This window comes from Mustelus asterias, chromosome 3 (genome assembly GCF_964213995.1).
Source record: "Mustelus asterias chromosome 3, sMusAst1.hap1.1, whole genome shotgun sequence".
Taxonomy (NCBI): Eukaryota; Metazoa; Chordata; class Chondrichthyes; order Carcharhiniformes; family Triakidae; genus Mustelus; species Mustelus asterias.
Window position 1 is genome coordinate 25,479,167 of NC_135803.1, and position 14,753 is coordinate 25,493,919.

The window sequence follows — 14,753 nt, forward strand, 5'->3', positions numbered from 1 at the left end:
AGTGAACAGCTTCCTTGATGCCTCAGATGGTGAAGGTCAATGAGCCACAAAGACCAGAAATATCTCCGCTTAAATCCCTGGGCTGTACTGACTTATCTGAGATTTGAGTTTCAGCCAGGAAGTAACTTTTGTATAGGTCCCTGGAGATACGCAAAGTCTGTATCAGCTTGACAACATTTTACTTACCTCCTTTCATAGCCAACACACCACCGCTGTGCGGCACATCCCTGTTTCCACACTTTAACCATCCGTGTGAAAGCCTGCACACAAGGCTGTCTGTGCCCCACCATGGCCAGCTCCTGCTCCCTGCACACGTGTGGCCTGCAAGAAATGTGTCTCGGTTAGCAGCAGCAGCTCACAACAGCACCTGGATGCCTTGATGAGTTTACAGATTTTACTTTGGGTGGTTCTTCCAGTTGCCATTAATTTACAGGTAAAAAAATCTGAATGGCTCCTTTAACTTATAACTTGTAACCCATACACCGATCTTAATCATTAACGATAACAGCCCAGAGGTAAATAATTCTCTATACAAGATATATCAGGAGGGCAGAAGCAGTGGGGTAGTGGTATTGTCACTGGATTAGTAATCCAGAGACAAGGTCTGTGGAACCGGGTTCGAATCCCACCACAGCAGATGTATGATATTTATATTCAATAAAATCTGGAATTAAATGTCTAACAATGACCATGAACATTGTCGACAGTCGTAAAAAAAAATGACAATGGCTCACTAATGTCCTTTAGGGAAGGAAATCTGCCATCCTTACCTGATCTGGCCTACATGTAACTCCAGATCCACAGCAATGTGGTTGACTCTCAACTGCCCTCAGGCAACTAGGGATGGGCAATAAATGCTGATCCAGCCAGCCATGCCCACATTCCGTAAATGAATAAGAAAAAAAGGAAGAATATAGCCAGAAAAAGATATAACTTTTGGATGGGCTGACATTTTTCTACTTGTTCCTTCATATTTTTGATATCTTATCTGATATCTGAAGTAAAATTAGTTGCTAATTTTTTAGACATTTACTATTTTCAGCTCTTTCAGGATTTTTTTATTACATGTATTCCATGAAAGGCCTCTTTTGAAAGCCAAGAAGCATGTGTTTTCCAGAGGGAAATGAGGCAAGTACAGTCCTTTAAGCAGTGATTTGATGTTGCTGCTGAGGGCAGTGTTTGAGGTTACACCACCTAGTGGGGATGTTATGCCTGACAATTTTTGTTTACCTTTCTATCTGCAACCTCATTGCCTTTTGCTCAGCTTTCAGCCCAGTATGTTACTGCAAACAAGACCTCACTGCATACAATTAATCCAGGCGGACCTAGTAAATCTCTCTGAGAAATGGGTGTTCGACAGAAAGACCATCAATTGCATTTTGACTTATCCTATTGGATAACTAAAGTAAATTCCTTTAGTGTACCAGAAACTCCATTCAGGAAGTGTGGTACAAGATTGTAGATAGTTCTATAATTCCCTCCAAACAGATAAATTACTACTTGTATAAGATGTTGAAGTGGAAAGTACCATTCCCACAGATGTGAGTAAAATTTGCATTGATAAAGCACTATTCTTTGGACCTGAAATGCTTTTCCTAAGTACTTTTGATGCATACCGATAATTTATAGTGTTATAATTTAGAAACTGCAGCAGTAAATTTGGACGAGGCAAGGACCCACACACTGCAATGAGATACATGAGCAGGAAATCTCTTCAAATGATTCTGGTTGAGGGATACTGGGAATTTCCCTTGTACTTTTTCAGATAATGCAGCAGGATCTTTTACATTAATCTAAGAGTACAGATGGTGCCTGAGTTTAACTTCTCATCCAAAAAGCAGCACCTCCGGCATTGAAACATGCACATGGGACTAAAATGAAGAACCAGCCTGGATTATGTGCTCAGGTTTTGAGTGGCGCTTAACAGTATTCCCACTCAGAGCTGAGAATGCTTCACTGAGCCACAGTTGTCACATGTATCAGTAAACTATACTCAGTGTTATACACCATTTACAATATAGGAACAGGACATTCAGCAAATAAATCCATACCAGTGTTTATGTTCCACCCGCCTCCCTGGATCTAGGTCTCGTAACAGATCCTCTATTAAATTCTCCCTCATATGTTTATCTACTTTCCCCTTAAACACATCTGTGCTATCCAACTCAATTATTTCCTGTGGCAGCAAGTTCTACATTCTAACCATCTTTAGATAAAGAGGTTTCTCCTGAATTCCCTGTTGATTTTATCAGCGACTATCTTGTATCGATGGTCCCTAGTTCTGGTCTCCACCGCAAGTCAAAAGATCATCTCTACATCAACCCCATCAAATCCTTTCACAATCTAGTTGCCCACGTACATATAATTTTATTCCCCATTAGTAGCTAAAAATATAGGGCCTGGGTGGGATTGTGGTCAGTGCAGACTCGATAGGCCACATGGCCTCCTTCTGCACTGTAGGGATTCTATGATTCTATGATGTAGGATTACAGTTAAAAGGCCACAGTGAAGAAAGCTGCAGAGAATCAGATCCTAAGTAATGTGGGTCAATACTTTACATCGCTCAGGGAGGCAAGTGCTAACCTGGAATCATGTGAAATCGAGTGAGGAGTCATCAGGCATGAGTCTCCACATCATCACCCACTTGTGCAATATTCCAGTCAGTGGACACACGCGAGTGTTGGAAGCATGCCCATCGACAATTAAGAAGGCCACTTCACCCAAAAAGGGGCCAGTTGAAAGCAATTTTACATGCTCTTAAGGTTGGCAGGTGGGCCAAGTGGTCAGGCGGCCTTTACATTTTCGCTGCAACTTAGATCCAGGGTGGCATTGAAACATCAGGGCTGGTAATAAAATTTAAAAGGGTGCCTGGGGATTGAGGTATGTGTTCGAATCTTCTGCCTGGACACTGGGTAGAATTCTCCGGTCTCGTACACCCCGCTGCCAACAAGAACAGGGAATTTGGCACTCAGCCAAATCTTCATTTACAGGAGCAGGAACGGATAATCAGAGCTGCGGACAATTCCGGCCAAGTGACTTTCCACCAGGATTTATTTTTCATGGGTCTGAAGCCCCCTCAGACAGCTCCACAGCATCTGTCCCCTGAGGGGGCACATTAGAAGTGCCAGCCATCACCCTCCCTTTTCTCGGTGCCCACCCTCTATGGTAGGTCTGAGCCTTGCCCAGTGCATGTTTCACCATGGCTGTCTGCTATTTGGCCAGCCAGCGTGAAATTTCATTCCGGGGCTCATTGCAGCCAGAAGCGCATTTCACACCCTCTTCCAGGCCTGCCACGTATGTGCATGCAATGGGTGAAAATTCAGGCCATGGCATACAGTTACGGTGGCTTGATTTGTTCGACCACAGAGCACCAATAGATAAGTCAGTCCCAGAGATGAAACACTGAATTGACTTTTCCATGACCAGAAAAATGTTATTCATAGAATTATTTGTATATTTCTTCATCTGTGGGACATGGGCATCGCTGGCTGGCCAGCATTTATTACCCATCCCTAGTTCCCTGAGGGCAGTTGAAAGTCAACCACATTGGGTCTAGAGTCAAATGTAGACCAGAGCAGGTAAGGACGGCAGATTTCCTTCCGTAAAGGACATTAGTGAACCAGATGGGTTTTTCCGACAATTGACAATGGTTTCATGGTCATCAGTCGATTCTTAATTCCAGATATTTTTATTGAATTCAAATTCCATCATCTGCTGTGGCGGGATTCGAACCTGGGTCCCCCGAACATTAGCTGAGCTTCTGGATTTATAGTCTAGCGATAATACCACTCGGCCATCGCTTCCCCATGTTGAAGTTTGTCAACTCACATTCCCACCATCTGGCTATACATTTGGAAAAATCAATTTCCCGCAGCCCCAAGTTGATAGAATCAAGTTGCTGGATCCAGTTTCAAATGCACACATACATGACACATATGTTTGGATTAAAGACAGACAGAGCCTTAAAGCTACTTGCAAGTGCATAGGGTGAAAAATAGCAATTCTGAAGACTTCTATTAAACCAGAAATAAATTAGATTTTATACAAATTTATACACTCCAAGCAGATAAATTTAAAGTGGTTTTGTGTGTGAATGGCACTTGTTGGAATAATGCACATTATTCGAGATGCACATCACTCCCAAGGTATTCCCACTTAAAACTCAGTCGGTGGCAAGTCACTGCTTTTGCCAAAATACCTTACACTGGCTACACTCAGTGATTGGAAGGCATTTACTTTGAGAATCTGTCTTATTCTGCAATTAAATTAATGAAAAAAATCATCACCACCAATACGTAAACATTTCACTGCGGGGAACAAGGATCGTTGGACACAAAATTTTTAATATAAAGTAGTTTAACCCAGGCATGCAAAATCACCACAACATCACCCACCCAGGGTCTTCCCACATCCCACCCACTATTTCTTTTCTCTTCACACCATTATGATCCTCTCACTTGGTGCACCATTTTGCCAGTCCTCTGCCAATGCAGCTTTATAACTATCTGCACGGAAATGTGTGACAGCAACCCGGAAAAGGTGACTTCTGATTTTCTTCATTTCCATGCGATTAAATCTTAAATTGTTGTTGTGTTCCGCTCACTGCTAATTGTCAGCCAAAATTTACTCCACAGACAATCACAAGAGCAGAAGTCACCAACTATTTCATGGTGCCACACATTATGCATGGTCCATCACCAGTATGTAAGCTGTACCTCATCTCACAAGTCCTGGTATTTCAGTGGACCTCATAAATACAGGGGCGGGGCAGGGGGGGGGGGTGTTGGGGGAGGTGGTGAGGCTGGCGGGAGGCTTCCCATTTCATTCGCATCACGGAACAGTTCCTCCATCCCATGATTTTAGCATCAGAGGACAATGACTTCTTTATGCCTTCAGTTATAAAGTCCAGAATTAATGAGATATTAATCTCATTCTGTTTTCCCAGTAGGAAATGCTGCAAACATTCCCAGATGACAGTTCAGATACTTGCATATTCTCATCACAGTTACTGAGAGACAAGATTGCAAAGAATATGCCGTTGCCATTTCTATTTAGTTATTCTGTGGTCCACAAGGGCAGCCATGGGAGTACTGCCCTCCATACTTCACATTCCTTCCCAGGTTTTGGAACATATTTGCTAATTACTTATTACGTCTCACATCCTCTCTGCTCCAGGTGGCCTAACTACCACTGAGGAAATCACAAGCAGAAATTCGTGTCCTTTTACTCTTCAACTCGAGCTTTTTGCTACACCAGTGTTATCCACATACCGACCCGTGATAAATATTTCTGCAGCTGTTTATAAAAAATCATTCAAACTGTGTCATATGGTGAATTGATCAACCTAACCGAGCAAAACTCCCTGCACTGTTGTGTTCTATGGTAGAGGCCGTTACAGCAATCTATAGCACGCTGCCAACATAACAGAGAATTATATAGAACTTGCAGCAATAGGCCACATGATCCAACTAGACTATGTTTCGCAATCAGCATAGATGGGCAGAATTTTCCGGTCACTTACACCAGTGGGATTTTCTGGTCCCGTTGCAGAGAACGGAGATTCGGCTGAGTGCCAAATTCTCCATCCTCGCTCGCAGCGGGGCGTAAACGGATGGAAAATTCCGGCCATATTTCTCTCCACTCAAATACTTACTTAGCTTCGCCTTAAATGCACCTGCGCTATTCGCCTCAACTACCCCATGTGGCAATGTTTCAGGTCAATGCTGGTTCTGCTCGAAAGGTCATTCACCTGAAGACTTTACTGTTTTTCTCTCACCAATGCTGCCTAATCTGCTGAGTATTTCCAGCCTATTCTGTTTTTATTTCAGATTTCCAGCTTCGCAGTATATTGCTTTTGTAGTCAATACGGTAGCGAGTTCCACATTCGGACCGCTCCCTGGATAAAGATTCTCCTAAATTCCTTATTGCAGCAAGTTTATTTATTGCTGTCACAAGTAGGCTTACATTAACACTGCAATGAAGTTACTGTGAAAATCCCCGAGTCACCACACTTCGGCGCCTGTTTGGGTACAGTGAGAACGAATCTAGCATCTAACCAGCACGTCTTTCGGACTGTGGGAGAAAACCAGAGCACCCGAAAGAAACCCGCACAGACACGCGGAGAATGTGCAAAGTCCGCACAGACAGTGACCCAAGCCGGGAATCAAGCCCGGGTCCCTGGCGCTGTGAGGCAGCAGTGCTAACCATTGTGCCACCGTGCTCCCAGATTGGGCGGGACTTTCTGGCCTTTCCTGCCGGTGGGATCTCCCAGAAAATCCAGCCATCACTCCCAAATTTCAATGGCAGCGCTGTAATGGTCTGTGAAACTGATGATTCTAGTTACTGCAAGAATAAGACCAAAACTTTCTGACACTAGAACGTATTTTCTACATGGTAGCTTAGTCGCTGGTGGCAAGCTATTTCAAAACTTAAAAAAGAACAATGGCCGTGATTCTCCCGAGTTGGAACTAAGTGCCCACACCGGCAGGAAAATGGAAGTGTTTCCCGTTGGCACTGGCAGCATCTGCCAAGTGGGATTCTCCCATCTGAAAGATACAGATGAGCTCATTTCAGAGAACCTGCTGGCCTGTCTGGCTGGAATTCACCAGAATTCTACCCCGCCACAGAATCAGAGTGGGCGAGGGGCGAACAACGGGAATGTCTATTGACCTCGAGCAGAAATTTCCGGTCTCACTCAAGCAAGGTCATAAAATTCTACCCAATGTTTCAGGTCGATGACTTTTTGTTGGAGCTTGAGAAAGTTACAGATGTTAAGCAAGTAATAGGGAATGGAAAAGGAGAAGGGAAAGAAAGGGAAGATCTGTGATAAGGTGGAAGCAAGAAGAGGTTACATGGCAAAAGGAAAAATGATGATGGTGCAAGAGAGGTGAGGATGGCAATGGGGCAAGTAAAGGTGCAAATGATGGGTCTCGAGGAGGTTTAAATGGGAATGGCAGAATCCTCACCAATAAGTTGCCGCCCAAAACTAAGTAAAAGCATAAGCAATGATCCCGGTGGGATGCCTACCACCATGAGTCCTCTGTTACAAGTCAAGAAACAAAAGACTCACATTTATATGGTGCCTCTCACAGCCTCGGAATGTTCCAAAGTACTTCACAGTCAGGTTCGTGCTCAATGTACTTATTGTGGTAATGCAGGAACTGTGGCAGCCAATGTGTGGATAACAACCTCCCCACAAACAGCATGAGAATGTGAGCAGTGAAATTGATAGAAACAGCGAAATAAGACAGAACGCAATAAGGCACAAACTTCAAATTTCCTGGGGTAATTTTAAAAGAGAATCATCTGTAAATCACTACAAAATAACAAATCTGCTGCAAGTACATACAGGAAGTACAGCTTAAAAAAATTAACTAGAGAAAACCAGTAATCTGGGATGGTCTCAGTGGAGACAGCTCAGAGTTGGTCTTTATGTTTCACAATGCATCCTAAATGTTTATGGCCAGCTGCACTTCTGTTTATACACAGTACTCTGAAGCATATGCTAAACTCTGGAATTCACTCCCTAATCCTCTCTGCCTACTTTTCCTATTTAAGAAGTTCCTTAAAACTGATCTCTTTGACCAAGTCTTTGGTATCTCAGTCCTAATATCTTGTCATGTGGCTCCATGTCAAAGTTTGTTCAATAAAGCTACCATAGAGCTGTTTTACTCCACTAAAAGTGCTGCATAAATGCAAGTTGTTCTTGATGTGATATACAGAGGATTCTTTTAAAAGACTGCATCAACTGTTCAAGTTTTCAAGAAGGTTGGAATAAAATCTTAAATTTAAACAGGTGTTGAAGCAGAATATTTTACTCGCACTCAGTACCTCTGCAGAAATATTTGATATAGAAGGAAAAGTGCAAATAAGCAGAATAATTTCTTAACCTTTTTTTGATTTGCTCTAAAAACCAACATCTGAATGTAATGGACAATAAAAGGCTGCAACCCAAAATTACATAGAGAAATTAACTGATTGATGTCTGCAACTGCAATATGCGAGTTAAACAAATTTGATTTGATTTGATTTGAATTATTATTGTCACATGTATTAGTATACAGTGAAAAGTATTGTTTCTTGTGCACTACACAGGAAATCCATACCGTTCATGAAGAAGGAAAGATGGTGCAGAACGTAGTGTTACAGCCATAGCTACAGTGTAGAGAAAGATCAAATTAATATATAATAGGTCCATTCAAACGTCTGATGGCAGCAGGGAAGAAGCTCTTCTTGAGTCAGTTGGTATGTGATCTCAGACTTTTGTATCTGTTTCCTGGTGGAAGAAGGTGGAAGAGAGTATGTCCAGGGTGCGTGGGGTCCTTGACTATGCTGGCCGTTTTTCCAAGACAGCGGGGAGTGTAGACACAGTCAATAGATGGGAGGCTGGTTTGCGTGATGGACTGGGCTTCGTTCATGTCAGCAGACTAATTTTGCAAACTCAAATAAATATATAAAATATTAGTCACTTATCTTGCACCAACTAATAATACAAAAACGGTTTCATTTTCTCATATCTCATCGTTCTAAATCCTCCCACAAGGGATGTCGAAATAATTAACAGCAGGTAAGTCTAAAAATTGCCCAGCAATTTAATGTTTATTTATTAGTCATAAGTAGGCTTACATTAACACTGCAATGAATGTACTGTGAAAATCCCCGGGTCGCCTGTTCGAGTACATTGAGGGAGAATTTAGCACCTAGCCAGCACGTCTTTCAGAATGTGGGAGGAAACCGGAGCACCCGAAGGAAACCCACGCAGACACGAGAAGAATGTGCAGACTCCACACAGATAGTGTTTCATGCCAGGAATCGAACCCACGTCCCAGGCGCTGCGAGGCAGCAGTGCTAACCACTGTGCCACCGTGCTGCCCAGGAGAGTCAAGGGAATATGAATTGCACTTCATGCAGTATCAAACTGAAGCCCGTGAGGTGGGCATCGAGGGCTTCCCAATTGCCTCTTTACACTCCACTCAGTCCAGTCAGTGGGTTTGCACTATTAGCACTTTGCACTAACACTAAAGATATGAGGGCTCAATATCGAGGGCACTGCTGCCAATTTACTAGCATTTGGAACATCAACACAATGTGGACAAGTTTTCAGATGGTAAACTAGGAGGGGCAGTGGAATCAACTGAAACAGCTCCAAAACTACCGGTTGGTTTAACATCTCATCCAAAAGCTGTACCTCCGACGGTGCAGTGCTGAATCTTAAAATCAATGAACCTTAGAATCACCTACACTGTAAATAGACTCTGTCGATTCTCAGCCTTTTGGTTAAGATCAAACATAAGATCAAGCGCAAGATCAGGTGTAGCATCTGCTCTTGCCAGCTTGGATATAGTCGCCAGAATTTTACCCCCTGCCCTCCACCACAGAATCGGAGTGGACAAGGGGCAGACAATGGAAATGTCGTTGACCTTGGGTGGGATTTTCCAGTCTCGGGTTGAGCAGGGCTGTAAAATCCCGCCCAGAGTATGCCTCTCTATGGATTGAATTCAATTTGAATTTTAATTGGTCTTGGAAGCAAGCCAAGAGTTTGCCCTTGTCCTTTCTGCACATCGGCTTTGTAATTGTGAGAAAGGAACACTTTTTTAAATAAAAGCTGTCAGATAGAAGGCAATTAATTGGGTTTGCTTGAAGAATCCGGAGGGAATCTTTTCCGCCCGGGGCTAGTTAGAATATGGAAGGTATGGTTGAGGTGAACAGCGGAGATTAATTTTGAGAGAGAATAGGATTGAAGGTCTACTGGTGGGATGAGGTGAAGTAGGGTAGGAGGAGACTTGTGAGATGCACAGATACCAGTACAGACCAGTCGGGTTGAATGGTCTGTTTCTGCGCAGTAAATTCTGTGTAATTCTATGTGCTGGTCAAGATATGTAAGCAAACAGTACAATGGTAGAAGATGGTCAATGCAAATAAATGTGAAATGCTACTCATAAACTGAAAAGAAATTGATATACACAGTATCATACACTGCATGAATGGTGCTGAACATGCTTGAAGCTGAAAGAGATCCTGGACACTCAATTGATACACATTAATGTGTTCAGCCAATGCAGACCAGCAATTGACAAATCCAATAGGTACTGATCTACTCAGAAAAAGAGGTAATCTTGGGGGGAGAAGTGCTTTGTGAGAAATAGATAAGATTCAACAGGGCATTCAGAAAGTTAACCTGGAATATTAATTTAAAGTAAATTACAGGAGTGCACTAAACTACATGGGAACACTGGTTCAAACCGGAGACGTGTAACGTTAGGACTGGGATCAGGAAATTCTTCACACTGCCATCTATCTATGTGAAATAAACTTCCAAATAGTGTAGTATAAGCAAACACTGTGGATCACTGAAGAATCAATTGGATGCTGTAAGTGGGGTGTTAGAATCATAGAACCCCTACAGTGCAGAAGGAGGCCATTTGGTCCATTGAGCCTGCATCGACAACAGCCCCACCAAGGCCCTATCCCTGTAACCCCATGCATTTACCCTCCTTGTCCCCTCTTTAACTAAGGGACAATTTGGCATGGCCATTCCACCTAACCCGTACATCTTTGGACTGTGGGAGGAAACCAGAGCACCCGGAGGAAACCCACGGGGAGAACATGCAAACTCCACAAGGTCACCCGAGGCTGAAATTGAACCCGGATCCCTGGCGCTGTGAAGCAGCTGTACTAACCACTGTGCCACCAGGATCTTAGATGAGTGCAATAGCCCTAGTTATATCGACTATAATTGTGATCTAATGTCTCAATGTTGTCCCAAATTCATATTAATAGCACATAAGTGGGGAATATAGCTATCCGAATGTTTCAATAGTCCAAATTGAAATATGACCTGCTCCTCCTAATTCCATGTTGTTCTATTATCTGATCATTCTTCAATAACTTTGTCATTGACTCTGATCCCTCTCAGTGCAAAAACACTTCAAATTATGATGAAAAATGAGGGAGATTCCATTGTTGGAAGTAGCCCACCCAGAGGAAAAGTTTCCTCACAAGGTTCCCCAGCATGGCCACACTCTAAGGAAATTTGGCATGTCAGCTACAACTCTCACCAACTTTTACAGATGCACCATAGAAAGCATTCTTTCTGGTTGTATCACAGCTTGATATGGCTCCTGCTCTGCCCAAGACCGCAAAGAACTACAAAAGGTCGTGAATGTAGCCAAATCCATCACGCAAACCAGATTCTGTCTACACTTCCCACTGCCTCGGCAAAGCAGCCAGCATTATCAAGGACGCCACGCACCCTGGACATTCTCTCTTCCACCTTCTTCCTTCGGGAAAAAGATACAAAAGCCTGAGGTCACATACCAACCATCTCAAGAACAGCTTCTTCCCTGCTGCTGTCAGACTTTTGCATGGACTTACCTTGCATTAAGTTGATCTTTCTCTACACCCTAGCTATGACTGTAACACTACATTCTGCACTCTCTCGTTTCCTTCTCTCTGAACGGTATGTCTTGTCTGACATAGTGTACAGCCCCAGCACTTACTTTTATCCTGGAGTTTAAAGAGGGGGACAACGATGATGTCAGGATTCGCTTACTAGTTTTAAGCGCGCAAGAAACAATACTTTTCACTGTATGTTAATACATGTGACAATAATAAATCAAATCAAATCAAAATCTTTCGCAGGGTTTATGCTCACATTTACTCTCATACAAACCTCTCCAAATGTAAACCAGTGGTTCACACTGACCTCTGGAGGCAGATCCGCGCTCGTTAATTTTTTTTGTTCTGGTTAATCTTGGTAACGCTCGACTTTTAACTAGAAAGTGGTCACATTCGGCAGTGCAGCGTTTAAAACTAGTAAGCGAATCCTGACACCATCGCTGTTCCCCTCTTTAAACTCCGGGATAAAAGTAAGTGCTGGGGCTGTACACTATGTCAGCATCCAGCATACTACAATGCCTCCTCATGCTTCTAAATGCATGGATTGCAAAGCTATTGGGGTCAACTACAGTAGCCAAGCACACACTGTGACACACAAGCGGCACACTCAGAAGTTTCCCATCTTTTTGCCTTCTTACTAACTCCAGTCCTGCCACAATAACATCCGAGAACCCAGTAACTGACAAATCCGACCCTGGGCACTCAGTCCTGACCCTATATACAATGTATGACACTGGTGGAAACTTGTATCTGCTTTGTCCTGTTTGGACACATTAGAAATCACCAGTGCTTTATTGATTCTCAATTCTCTCTCCGTTTCCCACGGGTGCAACCTACGGTAAAGGACATTTAAAATGCTGGAAAAGAAAGGCAAGTAAGCCAGAGAGACAGAGAGACAGATCACGCCCCCCACCCCCAGCCCCCCCACCGCAAAAATAAATCGGTTCTCTGTTAAACACACTGGCTGGGGATTTAATGAAGAGGTTGGGTAGTTTGGTGAACAGTTTTTCAGCTGAAACTCCGCCGCGCTATCGCAGAACACACATTAGGCAAAAGTAAAAAAGGTGAGAAGATCCCAGCAGCTGACAGTTTGACCCTTCGCCCTGGTTTGATTTCCCCTGTCCCTTCCCTTGGAGGTGGGGGTCACTTTTCCAAACACACACACACACAACTGAAAAGCATTGCGAATATACAAAGGGTTTAAAAATGCCTTTCTGGCATCAGGTTTCCTGCAATTCCAACTCGAAGTGAGGTGAACAGAGGGCTCTGTTATGTTGCAAGCTGACACTCAGAAATGGAAAGATAGCCCACCTTCAGAAAGCACACTTACATGTCAGCCTGAAGTTCCAGCGAAGCTGCCGGTCTCATTACCAAGCAGAGCAGGCAGATCAGCACAACTTTGAAATCCATGCCTGCCTCTCTCTGTGAAGCTCACAAATGACTGCTGATTTGGCTTTCTGCTCTGCTCCCCCCAGCCTGGTAGGAAGCTGCCCTCGAGTTAGTTCATCCCGTTAGCCCGCAAGCCAATTGCAATGTCCTGTTGAATAACGGGAGGATTTGTTCTCTTTTTTCTTGCAATTCCTCTGTTATTTTAACTTTTTTCTCCTCCTCCCAAGACTCCCTCTGTCTCTTTGGTGATAATCTCCTCTCTCTCTCCTGTCTCAGTTGCTTTCCTGGCCAGTGTGCAGACTGAGTGTGGGACCAACTCTGGTCGATCACTAACTCTCTCACCGTATCCTCCAAACCACAAACAGCAAACCCACACTCCCCTAAAGCATCCCCCCCTTTCTCCTCACATGTGACACTCCGGAGTCATAGTTACTGCACACTCACAGCGGGATCTTTCCAGCTGTATTTGATCTGTGTTGCTCATTAGGTTGCAATATCTAATCTACATGCAGGCATCTTAAATATTGCTTGCTTTCATACTTTTAGTTTAGTTTTTTTAGTAGTGTCACAAGTAGGTTTACCTTAACACTGCAATGAAGTTACTGTGAAAATCCCTGAGTTGCCACACTCCGGCGCCTGTTCAGATACACTGAGGGAGAATTTAGCATGGCCAATGCACCTAACCAGCATATCTTTCGGAGGAAACGGGAGAACCCGGAGCTAACTCACACAGACACAAGGAGAACATGCAAATTCCACACAGACAGTGATCCAAGATGGGAATGGAACCCAGTTCCCTGTGCTGTGAGGCAGCAGTGCAAAATCACTGTGCCACCATGGTTTTCTTTTCATTCATGGGACATGGGCATTGCTGGCTGGCCAGCATTTATTACCCATCCCTAGTTGCCCTTGGAGGGCAGTTGAGAGTCAACCACATTGCTGTGGCTCTGGAGTCACATGTAGGCCAGACCAGGTAAGGACAGCAGATTTCCTTCCCTGGAGGACATTAGTGAACCCAGATGGGTTTTCCCCGACAATGGTCATCAGTAAATTCTTAATTCCAGGTAATTTGAATTGAATTTAAATTCCACCATCTTCCGTGGTGGGATTCAAACCTGGGTCCCCAGAACTTTAGCTGAGCAATAATACCACTAGGCCATCCCACACAGACATGTTGGGCGGCATGGTAGCACGGTGGTTAGCACTGTTGCTTCACAGCTCCAGGGACCTGGGTTCGATTCCCGGCTTGGGTCACTGTCTGTGTGGAGTTTGCACATTCTCCTCGTGTCTGCGTGGGTTTCCTCCGGGTGCTCCGGTTTCCTCCCACAGTCCAAAGATGTGCGGGTTAGGTTGATTGGCCATGCTAAAAAAAAAAATTGCCCTTAGTGTCCTGAGATGCGTAGGTTAGAGGGATTAGTGGGTAAATATATAGGGATATGGGGGTAGGGCCTGGGTGGGATTGTGGTCGGTGCAGACTCGATGGGCTGAATGGCCTCTTTCTGTACTGTAGGGTTTCTATGATTCTATGATTCATCGCCTCCCCATTAATAGAGATGTTCAAAATCCTGAGGGGGCTGGACAGAGTAGATAGGGAGATACTGTTCCCGCTGGGAAAAGGATCAAGAACGAGAGGGCATAGATTTAAAGTGATTTGCAAAAGAAGCAAATGTGATGTGAGAAAAAAGTCTTTTCACACAATGAGTGGTTCAGGCCTGGAATGCACTGTCTGGAAGTGTGGTGGAGGCAGGTTCAATTGAGGCATTCAAAAGGGCAATAGATGATTAGTTGAACAGAAACAATGTGTCAGGGGAAAAGGCAGGGGATTGTCACTAAGTCATGATGTTTGTTTGGGGAGCCAGTGCAGACACAATGGGCCAAATGGCCTCCTTCTGCACTGTAACAATTCTGCGATTCCTTTCATGTGTGCCTCTTTCTTTTGGTTGGACAGTTGCATTTGGCAGAGGGTT

At 43.9% G+C, this 14,753-nt stretch overlaps 1 protein-coding gene across 1 annotated transcript in view; it reads right to left on the reverse strand.

Annotated features, from left to right (window-relative positions):
- The window catches only part of egfem1 (EGF-like and EMI domain containing 1), a gene marked incomplete at its 5' end in the record, with an annotated part of 303,107 nt that extends 294,048 nt beyond the window's left edge, over window positions 1–9,059 (reverse strand). The window contains 2 exon segments of the mRNA XM_078204089.1: window positions 187–321; window positions 9,019–9,059. Of these exon segments, the coding sequence (XP_078060215.1) occupies window positions 187–321; window positions 9,019–9,059 (176 nt within the window).
- Between the last annotated feature and the right edge of the window lie 5,694 nt (window positions 9,060–14,753).